Consider the following 16,507-nt stretch of genomic DNA (forward strand, 5'->3'; position numbering starts at 1 on the left):
AAAAAAAAATCCTATACCCCTTGAGCATTGGTACCCCATTAGTGGGGGAAGAAAGGGTTGTTAAAGTATTGCTCACTTTTATCCAAAATAGACACTACCACCAATTTCAAGGGATTATTATGTGACAAAGCAATCAGACGAGTCAACATGACAAATTGGAAACAATGTTACCTGTAACTTGAATACAAACCAACTCCGACATATCACATGATTTTTAACCATCTTGTATTTTCACTCTTGCTCTGAGGTGTACCGGGACAGAAATTTTTAGGCCTTCAACTGTCTGCTAAATAGGAGACCCACGCCTGTCTCATAATCTCGTTAGGCGGCATAGGTAATAGACGTGGATTAGTGGAGTCCATGATGAAGTCACTATGTAATGAACTATCGTATGCGAGGCAAGTTAGCAGGTGTACGCTTCAGAAATTCGTACCGGTCCTTTGTTAAAAGATCACCATAATTTCAATCTATAGCTGGACTCTAGTTATTTTGTTAATTCTAGCTTGTATAGACCCTTTAAAATGAGTCTTTGGTATATAATGTTTCACTTGACGGCATGGTCGATTTCTTCTTCATAAGCGATGCTAAAGAAATGTGTTTCATATTAGTATCGCATGCATTGAGTTGGTAAAGACTGTCTGGCCTAGCCGGACTAACCTTGACAATAGCAGACTACGCTGTGGGTCCAGAACCTCATTCTCTGTCTATGATTTAAACACCCTTCAGCCTTGACTCCGGATGTCCCCTGCGCAGTGGAGCTGATCACAAATTATGCCTCCACGAAATGAGCGAAGATGTTTCTATTAACCAGTAACGATGGTGGGATCCATCCCATCGGATTCTTCGATCACATACTAATTTTTAAGATTAATCTAGGTATCCGAGGCGCCTTTTGGGTAAAACCAAAAATATTAAACAATTCTTTGCAGTCCAAATACAACGTAATGTCTCCCTCTCGCCCTTTCTCTCCCCTTTGCTATCTCTTTACCTAATACTGTAAGATAGATTGACACTGTTTTGATCACCTATAACGGAACAACACCTTCGAAAATCAGCTCCTTGGGACATCTCCCACCATGCCGATTATCTTTTATCTATCCATTCACTGTTTTCGGATCCCAAGATAGAAGATACCCTCTGTCACAATTCTGCATATAGTCCGACTTCATTGTAACAATATTTCATATCTACATGTATGTAAATTGCAGGCCAATTCAAACTATATCTCGTTTTCAAGTATGCGTTACCCATATTAGATCTTGGGTTTACCAAACACATACTCCACCCCCCCCCCCTCCAATATTGAAAGCGATAAATTATTGTGAAGTTTCATCCTGGAAAGGGGTGTGTAAACATGGTGAAATACTCCACTGCAATGTGGCTATAAGTACCACTATTTCCCTTATTCAAGCTCACTGGCAACCACAATGGGTCTGCATCAAACACATAGGCTATAAGGTCTATATACATGGGAACCTACATGAAATTCTTTGACAATAAAATGCTAGTTACATTTACATCAATATCGATTTTCATCTGACTGACAGCATTTTCCCCTAATTTTGTTTTCTTGGCAGGTAAACTCCCGGGCTGGCTCCGGGGGTCCCTCGTGCGGATTGGTCCCGGTCTATTCGAGGTAGGCGAAACAGAATACAAGCACTGGTTCGATGGTCTAGCCCTAATGCATAGGTTTGCGTTCCGGGACGGTAAGGTCAGCTACCAGAACCGGTTCCTCAGAAGTAACGCTTACAAGAAGGCAATGAAATACAACAAAATCATCCTCTCGGAGTTCGGCACAGTAGGAATACCAGACCCATGTAAGAACGTCCTCGAGCGGTTTGCCACCCATTTTTTACCGCTCAATGTTACAGACAATAATTTAATAAACGTGTATCAACTTGGGGATGAGGTATACACAGCAACGGAGACGCACACGCCGAGAAAGATCAACCTCGAAGACCTAAGCACAGAGGACCAAACGGTAGGTGGCGCCCCACAGAGTCATTCATTCAAATTTGCACCCTCTGATATGATGATCTGCCGAAGGACCAGAAGAGTGAGAAAATGTTTTGGTAGAAATAGACCATTGACCTTGTCACAACACCCTGCGTTGAGCTCTCCCTCAAAGATATTTGTAACAATAATACTTCAGGAAACAAATCTGCCCAATTGTTTTCCATTCTTGATATTGGACAAACTTATCAACATTTCGTTTCTTCCATTTGAGACATCAGACATGTGTAATTCAAAGTGATATGCCTACATACGGAAAAAATAAAACAATATGAAGCTTGACCCTTACGTTTAGTCATTTATTGCTATTTTCTATCATGTTTATTCACGCAATTATGCTATAGATTTTAATGACACAGGATATTTTTTTCAATTTCTTTCTTCATCATGCAGATTGATCTTTTAAAGATGTTCGGTATGATGACGGCGTCTGCGCATGCGCAAGTGGACAGAGACGGGTGCTCATATAACATGGGAACATCTTACCTCACTGGCTGCTATTACAATATTATCAAGTTCTTCCCTAAATCTTATTCAGGTAGGTAATGGCTTTCCTTGATATGGATAAAGGGATGAGGTTGATAGACCGGTGAGTCTATGCCCCCTCCCCCTCCAATATATGGGATAAAGTGACACTTTGACCCCAACGCCATTACCGTTAAGAGTGGCATTGGTCTCAACTATTCTCAACTATCAGCCAATTGTTAGGAAACAACAACGAAGACATTGATAAAGATTATGCATGAAAGATCACTAGAATCTCAGATTAATGAGCACCTATGATATCGCTTGCAGAGGAAGCAAAACTTAGTGCCACAACCCAGCACTTCCCAACCAAATAACCTCTAAAAATTAAAACCATAAAAGGGTCAGCGCTATAGACGGGTCGCTGTATATTTCAACCTACGTTCAACTCGAGGGATATTTAATCGATGACCACTGTAGAAGAATGATCTTTATAGGGATGTTACAGGTTCGGCTGCAATTTCACCGGAAATGAAAACATCGAGATGAATGAAATGGGTAACTCGCAAGGCATTTTTGTTCCTCTAAAAAGGCATGATTCCTCATTTGTCAGTAGATCCATTCTTCACATAAAACTTGGAATTATTCTCTCTTCCATACACTACTTTCCTAGTGAAGTTCATGGAGTCCTCCCTAGACCCAGCAGGGTTCCACCATGAGAAAATCAATCAACTTAACCTCTGGCATCGGGAAGAATCTTTTTAAAGATTTTTCTTTAAATTCTGCCTTATGTCTTCTTTATCTCCCGACCATCCTGGAGCGATATTCGTTCTTCTATTTTGAGTAGATAAATTGTTATCGCTGAATATTGGATGTCTTCGATTCAAGTGTACAATTACTTCGCTGAAGATATAAATATGATATTCGTAGAACGTGCCCGAAATGAATGCAGAATAGGACCAATCTCTTTTCTGCCAAAAGTTATGTCATTGAATGCGGTATTTGGTTAAACATTACCTTTTTTTATACTAATTTTGAACAAAATACCTTAAAGCATTATTTTAGGGCGAGATAGCATTCGTTTTATACGACGGTGAAGATTCCAAATGCAGACAGTCAGCTGGCACTCCCTAATGACTAAATGCCAAAATGGATTTTGTTAATTTCCAAGTATTTTCTTTTACAATACCTTTGGATATAAAACGATATTTTGGTATGGACCCATGGAATACCGCATATCTCTTTTGAACATTTAGCACTAACTTATCTAAAATGGTGTTAATCATATCACAAAGTTGGTATAACTTGTGATAATTAATTGATGCGTTGGCCTCGTTGATCAGGGCAGAGCCATATGCACATCTTTCGCAGAATATTGGGAGCCTCTTTTAACATTCTGAATACATCAAAACTCCTCGTGCGGAACCTCCCTCTTCATCATAATTCACTCTTTATTTAGAGGGTTTCTAAAACGGGAATAATATCCTATTCCCTGGGGCGTTGGTGTATTGATTATTATGTAATGGGCGGGCAGACAATAGTATCGTCATACTTAGTCTCGAGTTCGACATGGTCGTGAAAACTTAGTCATGTGTCTCATATGGTCAGATATTTATGTATTCTTGGCAAGGGTTGCTTCAAATGCACTTTTTGATTGACTGTAGAGACGCCACGTCTCCTACATGTGCTACGAATACAACCATTGTTAAATTAGGTCATCATAATTTGGCGACAATTAATATGAAGTATGCTTCACTTATATAATGTCAAAGGTGTTTTGCTTACCCCAAGTAGACGCCCCGGGTAGACGCTTCACAATTTATGACCTGATATTTTAGCGGGCTCAGCAAACATAATCAAAATTTCTCCACTCTGGTAAATTATCGGCTAAAACGCATAGGGTTTCCAATGTCAAGGTAGGGGTTTGACTCGGCACGGGATCAAACCCAAGACTCCTAGCTACTCGTTAGGCTACATCCTAAACTATCGAATGCAGCATGCTCGATTAAAATGGGTTGAGATCTTGGTCATTTAAGACAAATCTTCTATTCCAAGACAGAAATTCTTCAAAACTTGTGTACAAACGAATATTCAATGCGACGTTCGGGCCTCAAGCAGACTAAATTTTCCTTGCATTTATCCGAGGACATTACTGAGACACCGTCCACGACTAGAAACTTTAATCGTATTTCGAGAGAATGATGAACTGGATTGGTTTTCAATGATAATTATTCATTTATGTAAATATTGATAGCTTCTTTGTACAAATTTGATTAATCGAATATAACATGGTTTTATGGTTCTATTTTTTGTTCTTATAGAATCATCATCATTATCGTCATCGTCATCACCATCGTCAACATCATTAGAAAATAACTCGACGTCAACCAGCGAATCAAGTACGGACAGAAGAAGTCCCATGTCGGCTAAACTTCTCTGCAGTATCCGAGCACGGAATCCTCTGAAACCATCGTACTTTCACAGTTTTGGTATGACTGACAATTACATCGTTTTTTCGGAACAGACTCTTAACATCAACGTCGCCAAGCTGGCCACATCGCAGATGCTTGGCAAGCCGGTATCGTCGTGTTTCGAGTTCGACCACAACGGAACGACGCTCTTTCATCTCGTCGATAAGCAGACTGGGGAGCAGATGACCACGAGGTACGAGTCGGGTCCGCTCTTCGGTATGCACGTCATCAACTCGTACGAGGAAGATGACCACGTGGTCTTTGATATCTGTTCGTACGATGACGACGAGCTTCTTAAGAAATTCTACCTTGACTACCTGAGACACGGGGATCAGGACGGCAAACGACATTTTCCAATCACAGAAGTTAGGAGATTTGTCTTACCTCTCAGAATAAATAAGGTAAATATTCAAATTTCGCTTTTCCTCCTCTTCCACTTCTCTTTTAGGTTTTTCTCCTTCCCTTTTCTTCTCTCATCTATTCTCACTTCCTTCGCTTTTCGTTTTCTTCGTGTTCATTTCCTTGATGTATTCTTTTCCCCCTCGATTTTTCTGTGATACGACTTGTTATGTCTATAAAATAGTGATTAAAACATTGAATGAAATGCATCTATGTGTTGATTGATCAAGGGTTTGTTTCAGTAGATGAAAGAATATGTTGATAGAATCTTTAAGGTAGATATGAGCCAGAACAAATCTTTTAAGTTGATTTAGTCAGTGGCTATATGGGCTACTCGAAAAGTGATATTTAGATTATGCCTGATAAAAATTTTCCGTCGTGTCCGTTAACCTATTTGCTCACTTAATATCGACAAGCAAAGACGTTTGAACATGATGAAAGAAAAGAGTCCGCCGGTTCTTTGCATCACAGCTATAGAAATAAAATCCTGTCTGCAGCTCACTGGGTCGAACAGCATTTACTTCTATTCTCTGCAAATAACGCCACGCTCTGTCAATGGTGCATGGCTATTAATGCATGCATTCTTGTGACTGAAGCAAAAAAGCGTTTAAATTAGAAAGCAACGATTTAGCTTATCAGTGGTGTACTTCTTTTCAATTAGTACGCCTCTAAATTCGTTTCCGTTGTATGGATCGTTAACACAATCGATAATCAGGAAGAGGTGGATCATTCTTGGTATGGTGTGAAAGGGGATTATCCAATCATAAGTCTGGTGTAACGGCCAAAATGCCCCCTGCTGATTTGGGGTTTAGCTGGCCGGTCACATTTACCAGTTGAATTGAATGAGGCGTTTGATAACTTTTGGTCCTTTCACATTTTCCCAAGTTCGTTTGAAGTCAGTCGTTTTATCTACGGGTAGTAAAAAATAATGTGGCTAAACACCTACTCAAGATTGAAGCTACAGATGAATGATATTGCGTTCCTTTCCCATTGCCCAATTAAGATTCAATTATAATCTTTTTTAGAATCTGCACAATCATTGCAGCATAATCATAATTTCATATTCCTACCACTGACCTGCAAGCTTGAAGACCTCTGTGAACATGAACCGGAGTATATAGCCTTCTTCTGGGAGTTATGTAGTGTAGGTCTTACGCGTGGCGCCGTTTTAGCAGCGAAGTGGAAGTTCCCTGGTTTTAGTTGCTCCCTGTTTTGAGGCGTGGCGTGGTCTGTAGGACATTTGGTTGGCCATAATTTTGAAATCATGCTCCAGGAGAAAAAAAAATGCAGTCTGAGAAGAGCACGTGTTTGTAGTACTGGCCTCTGAATAAATCAGAAACTTTGGGAAATGTTCTTGAATTAGACTTTCTGCGGATCGGTTCTTAATCTGTTCATGATATTTCACGGCATACGCCTTAGTGCCAATCAAATCGAATGGTCAATACCGTTTTCCCAACTTGTGAATGACCCACGATATGACGCATATATCATTTCTTGATTGCCTGACTTATCATTAGCCGCCATGTCTCGAGGAGGTCAATGATCAAACGTTCTTCATTCTTGGTTAGCTTTAGGTCCTGGCCGGGCATGGCATAAAACACGTGTTCTTAACCCACCACCGCTGCGTTGATCTCGGTCACCGCGAACAAGGCGAATCGATCGATGCATTCTGATTATTGTGTAAATGAACATCGACAATTACCGGAAGAAATCCGAGTGACAATGCCGACGGTTTGCCGACACAAACACGAGTACCGCCAATTATAGGAAAGAATTTACTCGGCCCTATTGTTAGCAGTGAAAGGGGCCTGTCAAATGTGAATGCCATGCAGGTAATAAGGCCAGACGCTTCGATCCGCCACTCACGTGGACACTGGGGGACGGTGACACGACATTTGCTCTGGTCTTAATATCTCATAAGGTTAGAGTTAGGATTGTAATGAGTTTTGGGTCACAGGTTCAGAATAATGTTAAGATAAGGATTAGGGTTTATTTCGTTTTGGAGGTTAGGTTTTATGTTTGGCTTAACGTGCAGATTTTCCATCAGAGCAATTGTCGCCGGAGCAAATGTCATGGACATGTATTCTTTGAAAACTGATCCATTTCGTATTTATTTCAAACTCATGATAGCCTACACTGATCATGTTGATCTGTATTTCAACACACTTCCTATTATCCTATCATATGCCTGCTCCCACAAGAATACCTTTTGAAGACTAAAAAAAAAGGAAAGATGGGATATTGAGCACGTGGTGTCTCCCAAGTTATACAATTTTTATAACAACGAGAAAAATCGAGTTCCCCTAATTAGTTGTACCTTACGTGTCATGTTTAATTGATCTTTCTTAAGTGAGCGTCCTTATGCCCTGTCATTATCGGCCTTGCATATTCAATTTCAACATAATAGAAACATTACATCCCCAGACAGTTCTTTGTATGTTGGTTATACGGATCGATGCAGAATTAGGCTAATGATCCGTGAATTCAAGACAAATATTATCGAAGCCTGTTCCAGTTCATTCCCATTTTTTTTCCGTCAAAAACCAGCACTCCGAAAGGTTTGTTAATTATGTCAGATTTGAAAGAAAAATTATGTTTAGTCATCGGTCACTCTTTTACATGAAATGCGCGTAATGCACTTGATTCGGTAGCGGTGGTGATGTTTTTACCTGATTATTGTCATCGCTATTTTGAGATTGATTGTTAACTTTTGTGTTTCGGGGCCCTGTGGGTTTTCTGTTGTTTCAATGCTAGAGCAAGAGCAGAATCCTTAAAAGAACCATGAATATGTCCATATTTTTTAATCATTTGCTTTTTTAGGCCCGTCTTTTTTCCCCACTCCCCGGATTCAGGATTCACCCCGTCCCATTCCGCCGCTCCCCCCCCCCTCTCTCTCTCTCTCTCTCCACATTTCATAAAATCTAATATTTCCCGCCATTTGCCATATTTTTTGTTCGTAGAATACACCTGTTGGCACCAACCTCGTCACTCTAAATTATACATCAGCTTCTGCACAACTTCGACCAGATGGCGTCGTCGAACTCACCTATGAAGTCGCCTCCGATATTGGTAAGAATTATTTCGATGGCATCCAGGGGGGTTGAGTGTATTGCACTTCCGTCAGGGAGGCACTAAATGGACTTTATATTAAAATCAAAATGTCTCTTGCCAAGAGGACACTATCTTGTCAGTAAAATTGATGGAATATTAATTTTGACAAGAATTATATATTAAAAAATATTTTGAGTACTCCTAACAAGGCATCTATTTGAATGTGGATAAACAAAAAAAAACAATAAGATTAATTAATCCAGACATTATTAAATTTCATTTAAAGATATAATATTAATAAGCTGGTACACAAAGGTCATCGGTGGGGTGTCCAGTTTGGTAAAAAAAATAAATCTGTATTTATTGTGATATATGGTGGGATTAGAAATGCTCTTTATTCAAAAGATGCACCCCAAAGAAATTATGGAAAACAAGACTTGTGAATAGAAAGGTAGTCACGAACCCTATGTTTTACGATGATTGTGGTAGCCAAGGAAATATTTCTCATCAAAGACACCATCGCATATATTCCACTTAGTGATTATGTCTTTATCACTTCCTTTTATTTCCGTGATCTTTATTCGTATACTATGCCGAAATTAGTTTCAAATTTAAATCCCTCATATTTTACTTGTGATTTTGTGAGATAGCGGTAGAAAACTATATCGTATATTATACCCTATATCTATCTAGTGTATTGGTATAAACATCGGAGCGAAAGAGATGTTGATCTATCGCATATCTCACCTGAATGCCCGGCCCTTGAAATTCTGGACAATGTCGAACATCTGATCACAGAGGTTAATGACTTCTCTTTTCTTTCACTCTCATATACAGGAATCGATATGCCGTGCATAAACGGTCGAGTCAATGGAAGGCCCTACACTTACGCTTACGGAACTTCGGGCAAATGTAAAGGTGACTTCATGAACACGGTAAGAGGGTTTCTTTCTTTTGTAATGTCGGCCTTCATTTGGTAATTAAAAACACCTGATGGCATGCATAAGTAAGTGGGAAATCAATCGAAGTGATCCCTGGATAAAAGTCCACAAAGTGAAAGTGCTTCAAACTTTTCTCACAAGATAGATTGATTAATCTTAGAATGTTTTGCGACTAATTGAATTTCATTAATACTGGTACTTATTGTTATTTAATACCGCGTATCAGTTTATTTTCAAGTTACATTACCTATGTTCAATTTTCTATGTTTTTCATCAGCGGCCTGTTCTAATGGTCATGATTGCATGGGAAATATTTCTATTAAGATAGTAATTTGATTTAGGAAGAGAAGAAAAGCAGTGTTACCCGTCCTCATTCGTATTTAATATGCCTGTAATATTGTTCTAATTCATTAATTCAATTTTCAATTCAATTTATTTTTCATTCTTCAACATAATACATTAGATTTGATTTCCCTCATAGATTAAAGTCATGTTCACGAAATATTTATGCAGGATGATAATTGTCTTGAACATGATTATTCGTGAAGCAGAAAAAATATTTTGTACTCTTTTTTATTTTCTGTCCAGATTGTTAAGACCAACATGCGAACGAAATCATGTAAGACATGGCACAGGCCGAATCACTATCCGTCTGAACCGATTTTTGTTGGGGCACCAGATGCAGTGGACGAGGATGAGGGTAAGCCTTCTAAGCATTTTCGGGATAGGTTACATGATTGTATTTAACTTAGTATATCTATAAAGTCTATATTCAAACAATATAATACAATTTGTGGTGATTACCTTCTTTAGATTACGATTTGTGTTATTAGTATTTATCATTATATTATAAGATATATACATTATTGAATATTCTTTTCATGGTAACAAATAAGAGGTTTTTTCATATTGGAGCGATTGATTTTTATATTGGTATTCATTCCCCTTTCTGTTTTTTTTTCTGTTCTTGACCGTGACAGGTGTATTAGTTTCAACTGTTATCAGCAGCGAGACACAAAGGGCATTCCTACTGGTTCTCGATGCTAAGACGTTAGAAGAAATAGCACGTGCGGATATCCCCGAGACAATGTCCTGCCCCATCACCTTTCACGGTGGGTTCTTTCACTGATAGAGGGACATTAAACTTTCGTGGACACCTCTTTCCGTGACAAAAAAACGACTATTTGAAATCGGCATCGTGTTATCTCGTCACCGGTGTATGAGACTTTTATCGCAACGAAATGACATCGATGACCCTTTCCAGTCTTTCTCTGCGAATCTCCGATTGCCTTGATGGTGTTTCAAGCTCATCTCAATACATAAAACACTTTTTTCCTCCTTGTCTTCCGTAATGTGGTCAGTTATTCATCCGTCTTGGCTTAAGGAAGCGTCAGGATGAAAAAAAAAACTGCGCGAAGTGAAGGTTGCTTCGCGATCAAAATCAACGATCCACAATTCATGATGAAATATATTTTGTGTGTGAAAGTGTGGCGCCATCGCGCGGAGCACTCGATACGTCACACGTCACGTGGTTGGCCATTCGAACCAATAGCATCGCTGGAACCTAGTTTTGGATACATACTTCAGAAAGAAGGTCTTGAGACCAGTGTTGATGCTCTTGAATCCTTGAAGGCACATAGGATAAAAGATATTTCTATTCTTATACGAATCCCAATGCAATTTAAGCATGAAAAGCTGCATAAATTTATTATTTATATACCTTAGCTGCAAAGGGACGCGGAAGCATTTTTTATCACCTAAATGCTTGTGAAATAACTTAGTGTGTGAGGAAGGCCATTTAAGGTCATGATCAGTTATCTTAATGTCTTCCATTTAGTCTTTTAAAATAATTTCTAGGGCTGTTTTTCAAGGAAATGAGTGTAGTTCGTATTGAGATAAAAATATTAAGGATTGAATATCGGTGCTGACTCTTCAGTCAACGCGGTCTGGTCTGACTATTTGTTAACTCCGATATCTAATTAATGTTTTATTTATGGCAATAATTCGAATAATTGTATAGAAAACCATGTCCCCGATTCCATGTATCAATTTTAATGTAACCCGTCCAATCAGTAATGATATATGATTAAGATTAATCATTTAATGTAATGTGTATTCATTCCTTTAAAGTATAGTCGGAATTGTAATTTACTGTCCACTTCTTTTTCTTTCTTTCCATTAAAACGATTCCGTGCAATAGCAGTCGTCCGTATTTTTAAATCATCCTCTTTTTTTACTCAATCGAAGTACATTTTGAAAGGTTTTTAAAATCTCTTGGTAGATTATGAGATTCATTGTAATTTTTTGTACCAAATTCGCAGCTGTTAAATATTTGGCAAAATGATTTGCCTTGTGTCACTTCTCTTTCGCGTCTACGTTTCTAAGAGACGCTAACCATTGAAGCCCTTGTGTTTTTATATTTAGGATTTGCATTCGATACCGTTTTTATTGTAGATTCTTTAATTGCAAGAACTCTCTCGCTTTTGTTTCAGATGATATGACATTGTGTTATTATATTTTGTAAAATTAGCATACATTTCCCTACCTCAGTATATTTGGCCTCACATCCGTATGGTTATTTTTTGTGTTGGGGTCTCAATCTTTTATGTATTTACCTTTTTTGCTTGCTACGTGCTATTCATTATCGTGGAGTAACGTCTGGGGCGACGATTTATCCGAGATGATTAATTTTGCGCCAAAGAATATGATTTAAGCCAATGAACAATTCATTTTTTGCAATTTTATTGTTTCTGGTCGAGAATTATGCAGCGTTATTGATTTATCAGTGTAAAGCTGAACAATTGCTGAAATATTTCCCAGGACCAATTTAGTCTTTGAACCTGGTTGAATAACTGATATCCCCGATACAGCAAATTACACCTCTGAATAATTTTATCTTAAATGTGACCAAATGTTTAGCGTTATAATTCTGATATTCATGAGAAATCCTTCCATTTTCATATCACTTATTAATTTCACTTGGTCTTGCCATAGGTATCAGGCCGCACTTTCAAAAACATATTATGGACCAATATGTGATAACTAGTGTTACATTTCGTTTAATTGTTTCGAGATCTATTTAATTGGTATGCTGTTAGTTTTTCATAAAGGATTAATATCCATACATACAATTAATTGATATCGGTTAGTACTGCCTATTGTCCGGGTTAAGTGCCCGGTTTAGAAACCGATTATAGCAACACATGATTTGCTAGATGAGATATGGATGTATTCATTTTACATACGTATATTTTTTGTAGTGATACACCTTTCTATTGAAAGATATGAGGCGAACTGTTTCCGGATGGTTATTTATTTTATGCATATGATATTATTCGGGATGCATTTTTTTCCTACGAACTTTTCGGACCATTTTCTTACTGTACCACATTCTACCCAATTTGGACTTTGAATCATATTACAAATTAAGGAAAATTGTCAATTTAGTAAGGATTATAGCAAATCGGTCTGCTTTTTACAATTACGATTCGTGCTTTTCAAACATTCATGAGGTGTATTCTTAACAGTAAATCCTCATCTGACGCCATGATGAAAATTTCGTAGGAAAAAAATCATCCTTTATCGTGGGCATTTTTATGTAAAGTTTGATCATGTTTTTATCGATGAGAAAAAGCGCGATTGGGCGCTTAATTTGAAGGCTTTTGTATCATCCATCCCAGTTTCATCGTTTTAAACAAGTTTTATTTGAAACCAACCCTTTCCCTTTCCGTTCCATATAGAAGACCATATGTTTTGTGTAATACCTTTTTTCCTCGCTATTTATTGGCCAGTATAAAAAAGCGCGCACTGAAAAATTACGGATAGTTTTCATAACTCACCCTCCTTGTAACCCATTTTACCAAGATTGAATCTTTTGATAATAATTATTTGACAATATAAATTTTAGATCAAAGGTAACTTAAGAATGTGTTGGCTTATTTTTTATTGTTTTATTTACCAATTATTATTATATATTTTTATTTGTTCATTGATAAATGTACATTTATTTCTTTTATTTGTTTCTTGTGATTTATTGATGACTATAATTTATTTGCAATTTTATTTGTCATGAATTATGCATAATTTATTTATTTATTTTATTCAAATTCTTGTTATTAATATTGCTTAAGATAATTACTATGAAAGAAGGTGATCTACGCAACTTTCGTTATTAAGTCAGTTCAAGTTGATTATCAAAATAATATTTTGATATCAGAATAAAACGTTTAAATACACAAAAAACAACCCAACCCCCTTTCCCATCACTTCTGTGCCGCCCCCTTCCATTGCTGCAGGCGTTATTTACGTTTATTCACTTATTTCATCATATTCTATATAGTGTATCATCATTCTGCGAAAAAAAAAAATATGTAAAATGTTATTTATGCATCGCCTTGCCGTCGTGACGTTTCATGCTGCGCATGAATTATGTTATAGAGTACTATGAGTGATGAATATAGACATAAATTATTTGCACGTCAACACTGCTATTCTCTTTATTATAATTCAGCAGTTTGTATCGGTTATTAGTCGGGTTATTTCGTTGTTTGTTGTATTCTGTATGGAAAAAATGAAAATGTGTTATTTCTCCCCACATTTGAAGATTTACTTACTATGCAAGTTGCTGCTCTGCAGAATATTTCGTCCAAATCTTCCGACGTTTTTTGTGAAGAATAGTCAACATGTTTTAAATTTAAAGAAAAAAAAGGAAGTTTAAATGCATTTTTGTTTAGCAATGTTTTTATACCACAAACAGATGTATTCAGCAATGTTGGCATTTGCAGAATTGAGTAAAGTGGCCTGTCACTTAAAAATAACATGTTTTCAAATATCGAAAATTATTCAGTTCGTCTTTTAGCAAAGTAATACCGCATGTGTGGACGAAGAGATTTGGCCTATCCGAAACATTTAATTTCTTCTCATGTTATTTCCATGAGAAGCGATATTGTGCATACAGGTGTTGCCTTTATATCATTTGACATGAATTAACTTATTTTTCATGAAATTCGAAATTGTAAATAGAAAGAATTGATATATTATAATACAAATCATTTGTACTGCCATTACTGTAGGCGTCATTGTTTTTTAATTGCTTTTTCTTATTTGTATAATGCGGTTAAAAAAGTGTAATGGCCATTGATAACCATGAGTGATGATGGCGATGGTGACAATGGTGATGTTAGTGTTGGGAGTGGTGTGGATGATCATGATGATGATGATGATGATGATGATGGAGATGGTGGTGATGATGATGCTGGTGATGATGATAATGATGATGATGATGATGATGATGGAGATGGTGGTGATGATGATGCTGGTGATGATGATGATTGTGGTGATGATGATGATGACGATGATGATGATGATGGAGATGGTGGTGGTGATGATGATGCTGATGATGATGATGATTGTGGTAATGATGATGATGATGATTGAGATGGTGGCGATGATCATGATAATGATGATGATGTTGGTGGTGATGATGATGATAATTGTGGTGATGATGATGATGATGATGAGATGATGATGATGATGATGATATGATGGTGGTGGTGGTGGTGATGATAACGGTGGTGGTGGTGATGATGGTGGTGGTGATGATGATAATGCTGCTCCTGCTGCTGATGATGATGATGGAAATTGTGGTGGTCGTGATGCTTCGGATGGTGACATAAGATCACGTAAAAAATCAGCCATTATAAGATATAACAAATTAAAGAAGACAAGATATATAAAATATGCCTTCCTTTAACCAGGTCGATGAATGACTCGTTGCGTAAAATGACATTCAACCCCCCCCCCCCCCAACTCAAGCCTATAAGATGCCCGTTCCTGATTTTTTTTAAATAACAATACATAGAATAAGCCAAGAACAAATGTAATGTATTGAAACATAGTAAAATTAAACAATATAAAGAGATAAAATATGATATACAACAGATGCCTTTGGCCACCCTCCACACACATTGGCATTTGTGCCCCCTCCTTAAACAAAATTTTCAACAAGTACAGCTCTGTAGTCGATTGTTTTTAAACTTGAAATAATAAATGAGTCTCTTGATAATTTTCACTTTGCAACCAAAGATATGATTGTGCTTTATTCATTTATTTATTTATTTATCTATTTATTTATTCATTCATTTATTTATTCATTTATTTATTTATCTATTTATTTATTCGTTTGTTTATTAATTTGTCTATCTATCTATCTATTTATTTATTTATATTAATTTCATTTATTAATTTGTTTATTCATTTTTATATTTATTCATCTATTTGTTATTTTATTATCGGCTAATCGAATACAAATGCAAAGAAAATTGAATTGGATAAGATATCCAAATTAAAGAAAAAAATGTATCTGTACCTGTCCGTGGCCGTGGCGTATCACCAGCATCTGATTGTCGCGTACATTTAATAATATAGGGTATTTATATTGCGCACATATCCACCTTGTTAGGTGCTCAAGGCGCTCCTATATTACCCGGCTAAGCTAGGCGTTCATAGCGCACACAGCTTTTTAAGGAATTACTTCCTACCGGTACCCATTTACCTCACCTGGGTTGAGTGCAGCACATTGTGGATCAGTTTCTTGCTGAAGGAAATTACGCCATGGCTGGGATTCGAACCCACGACCCTCTGTTTCAAAGTCCGGAGACTAATCCACTGGGCCACAACGCTCCACTTAAGGGCTGAAGAAAAGTTTGTTGTAAAAATAGCAGAAAAAAAATATATTGGTGAAAGTTTGAGGAAAATCCAAATCCATTAAAGAATAAGTAAGTTATTAAATTTTTTATTTTTTTATTTGTGCCGTCATAAACGAGCAAGTGCCCCAAATGTTATATTATATAAAATGCATCAATTTTAATTTTTAATGGTTCTTGATGACTGATTTTTGTTATCGTTTTAGGAATGGGTGTGTAATGGTTTATCTTTTGATATACTGAAAGTACAGTAAAAACCATTTTCATTGATCAGTTCTATGAAAATGACATTTCATAGATTTTTACCACACAATATGTAGGATATCTGCTCGCATATGATGTCACTAATCAAATCCTTAAAATTCTAATAACTTTTTCTATTCTTTGACAGATTTTTCTCAAACCTTCGGCAAAATATTTTTTTTTTTCTGCAGCTATTTTTACAATAAACATTTTGTCAAAT

The 16,507-nt window shown here is 37.0% G+C and overlaps 1 protein-coding gene across 1 annotated transcript; it reads left to right on the top strand.

Moving 5' to 3' along the window:
- Window positions 1-1,581: 1,581 nt before the first annotated feature.
- LOC129275905 (carotenoid-cleaving dioxygenase, mitochondrial-like) lies at window positions 1,582-14,406 on the top strand. Its single transcript, XM_054912372.2, has 7 exons — window positions 1,582-1,981; window positions 2,407-2,551; window positions 4,800-5,350; window positions 8,309-8,417; window positions 9,237-9,334; window positions 9,929-10,040; window positions 10,321-14,406. The coding sequence occupies exons 1-7, from the start codon at window positions 1,682-1,684 to the stop codon at window positions 10,467-10,469; spliced, it is 1,464 nt and encodes a 487-aa protein (XP_054768347.2). The 5' UTR covers window positions 1,582-1,681; the 3' UTR covers window positions 10,470-14,406.
- Window positions 14,407-16,507: the final 2,101 nt, after the last annotated feature.

The sequence above is a fragment of the Lytechinus pictus genome, chromosome 14 (assembly GCF_037042905.1).
Source record: "Lytechinus pictus isolate F3 Inbred chromosome 14, Lp3.0, whole genome shotgun sequence".
NCBI classification, from domain to species: domain Eukaryota; kingdom Metazoa; phylum Echinodermata; class Echinoidea; order Temnopleuroida; family Toxopneustidae; genus Lytechinus; species Lytechinus pictus.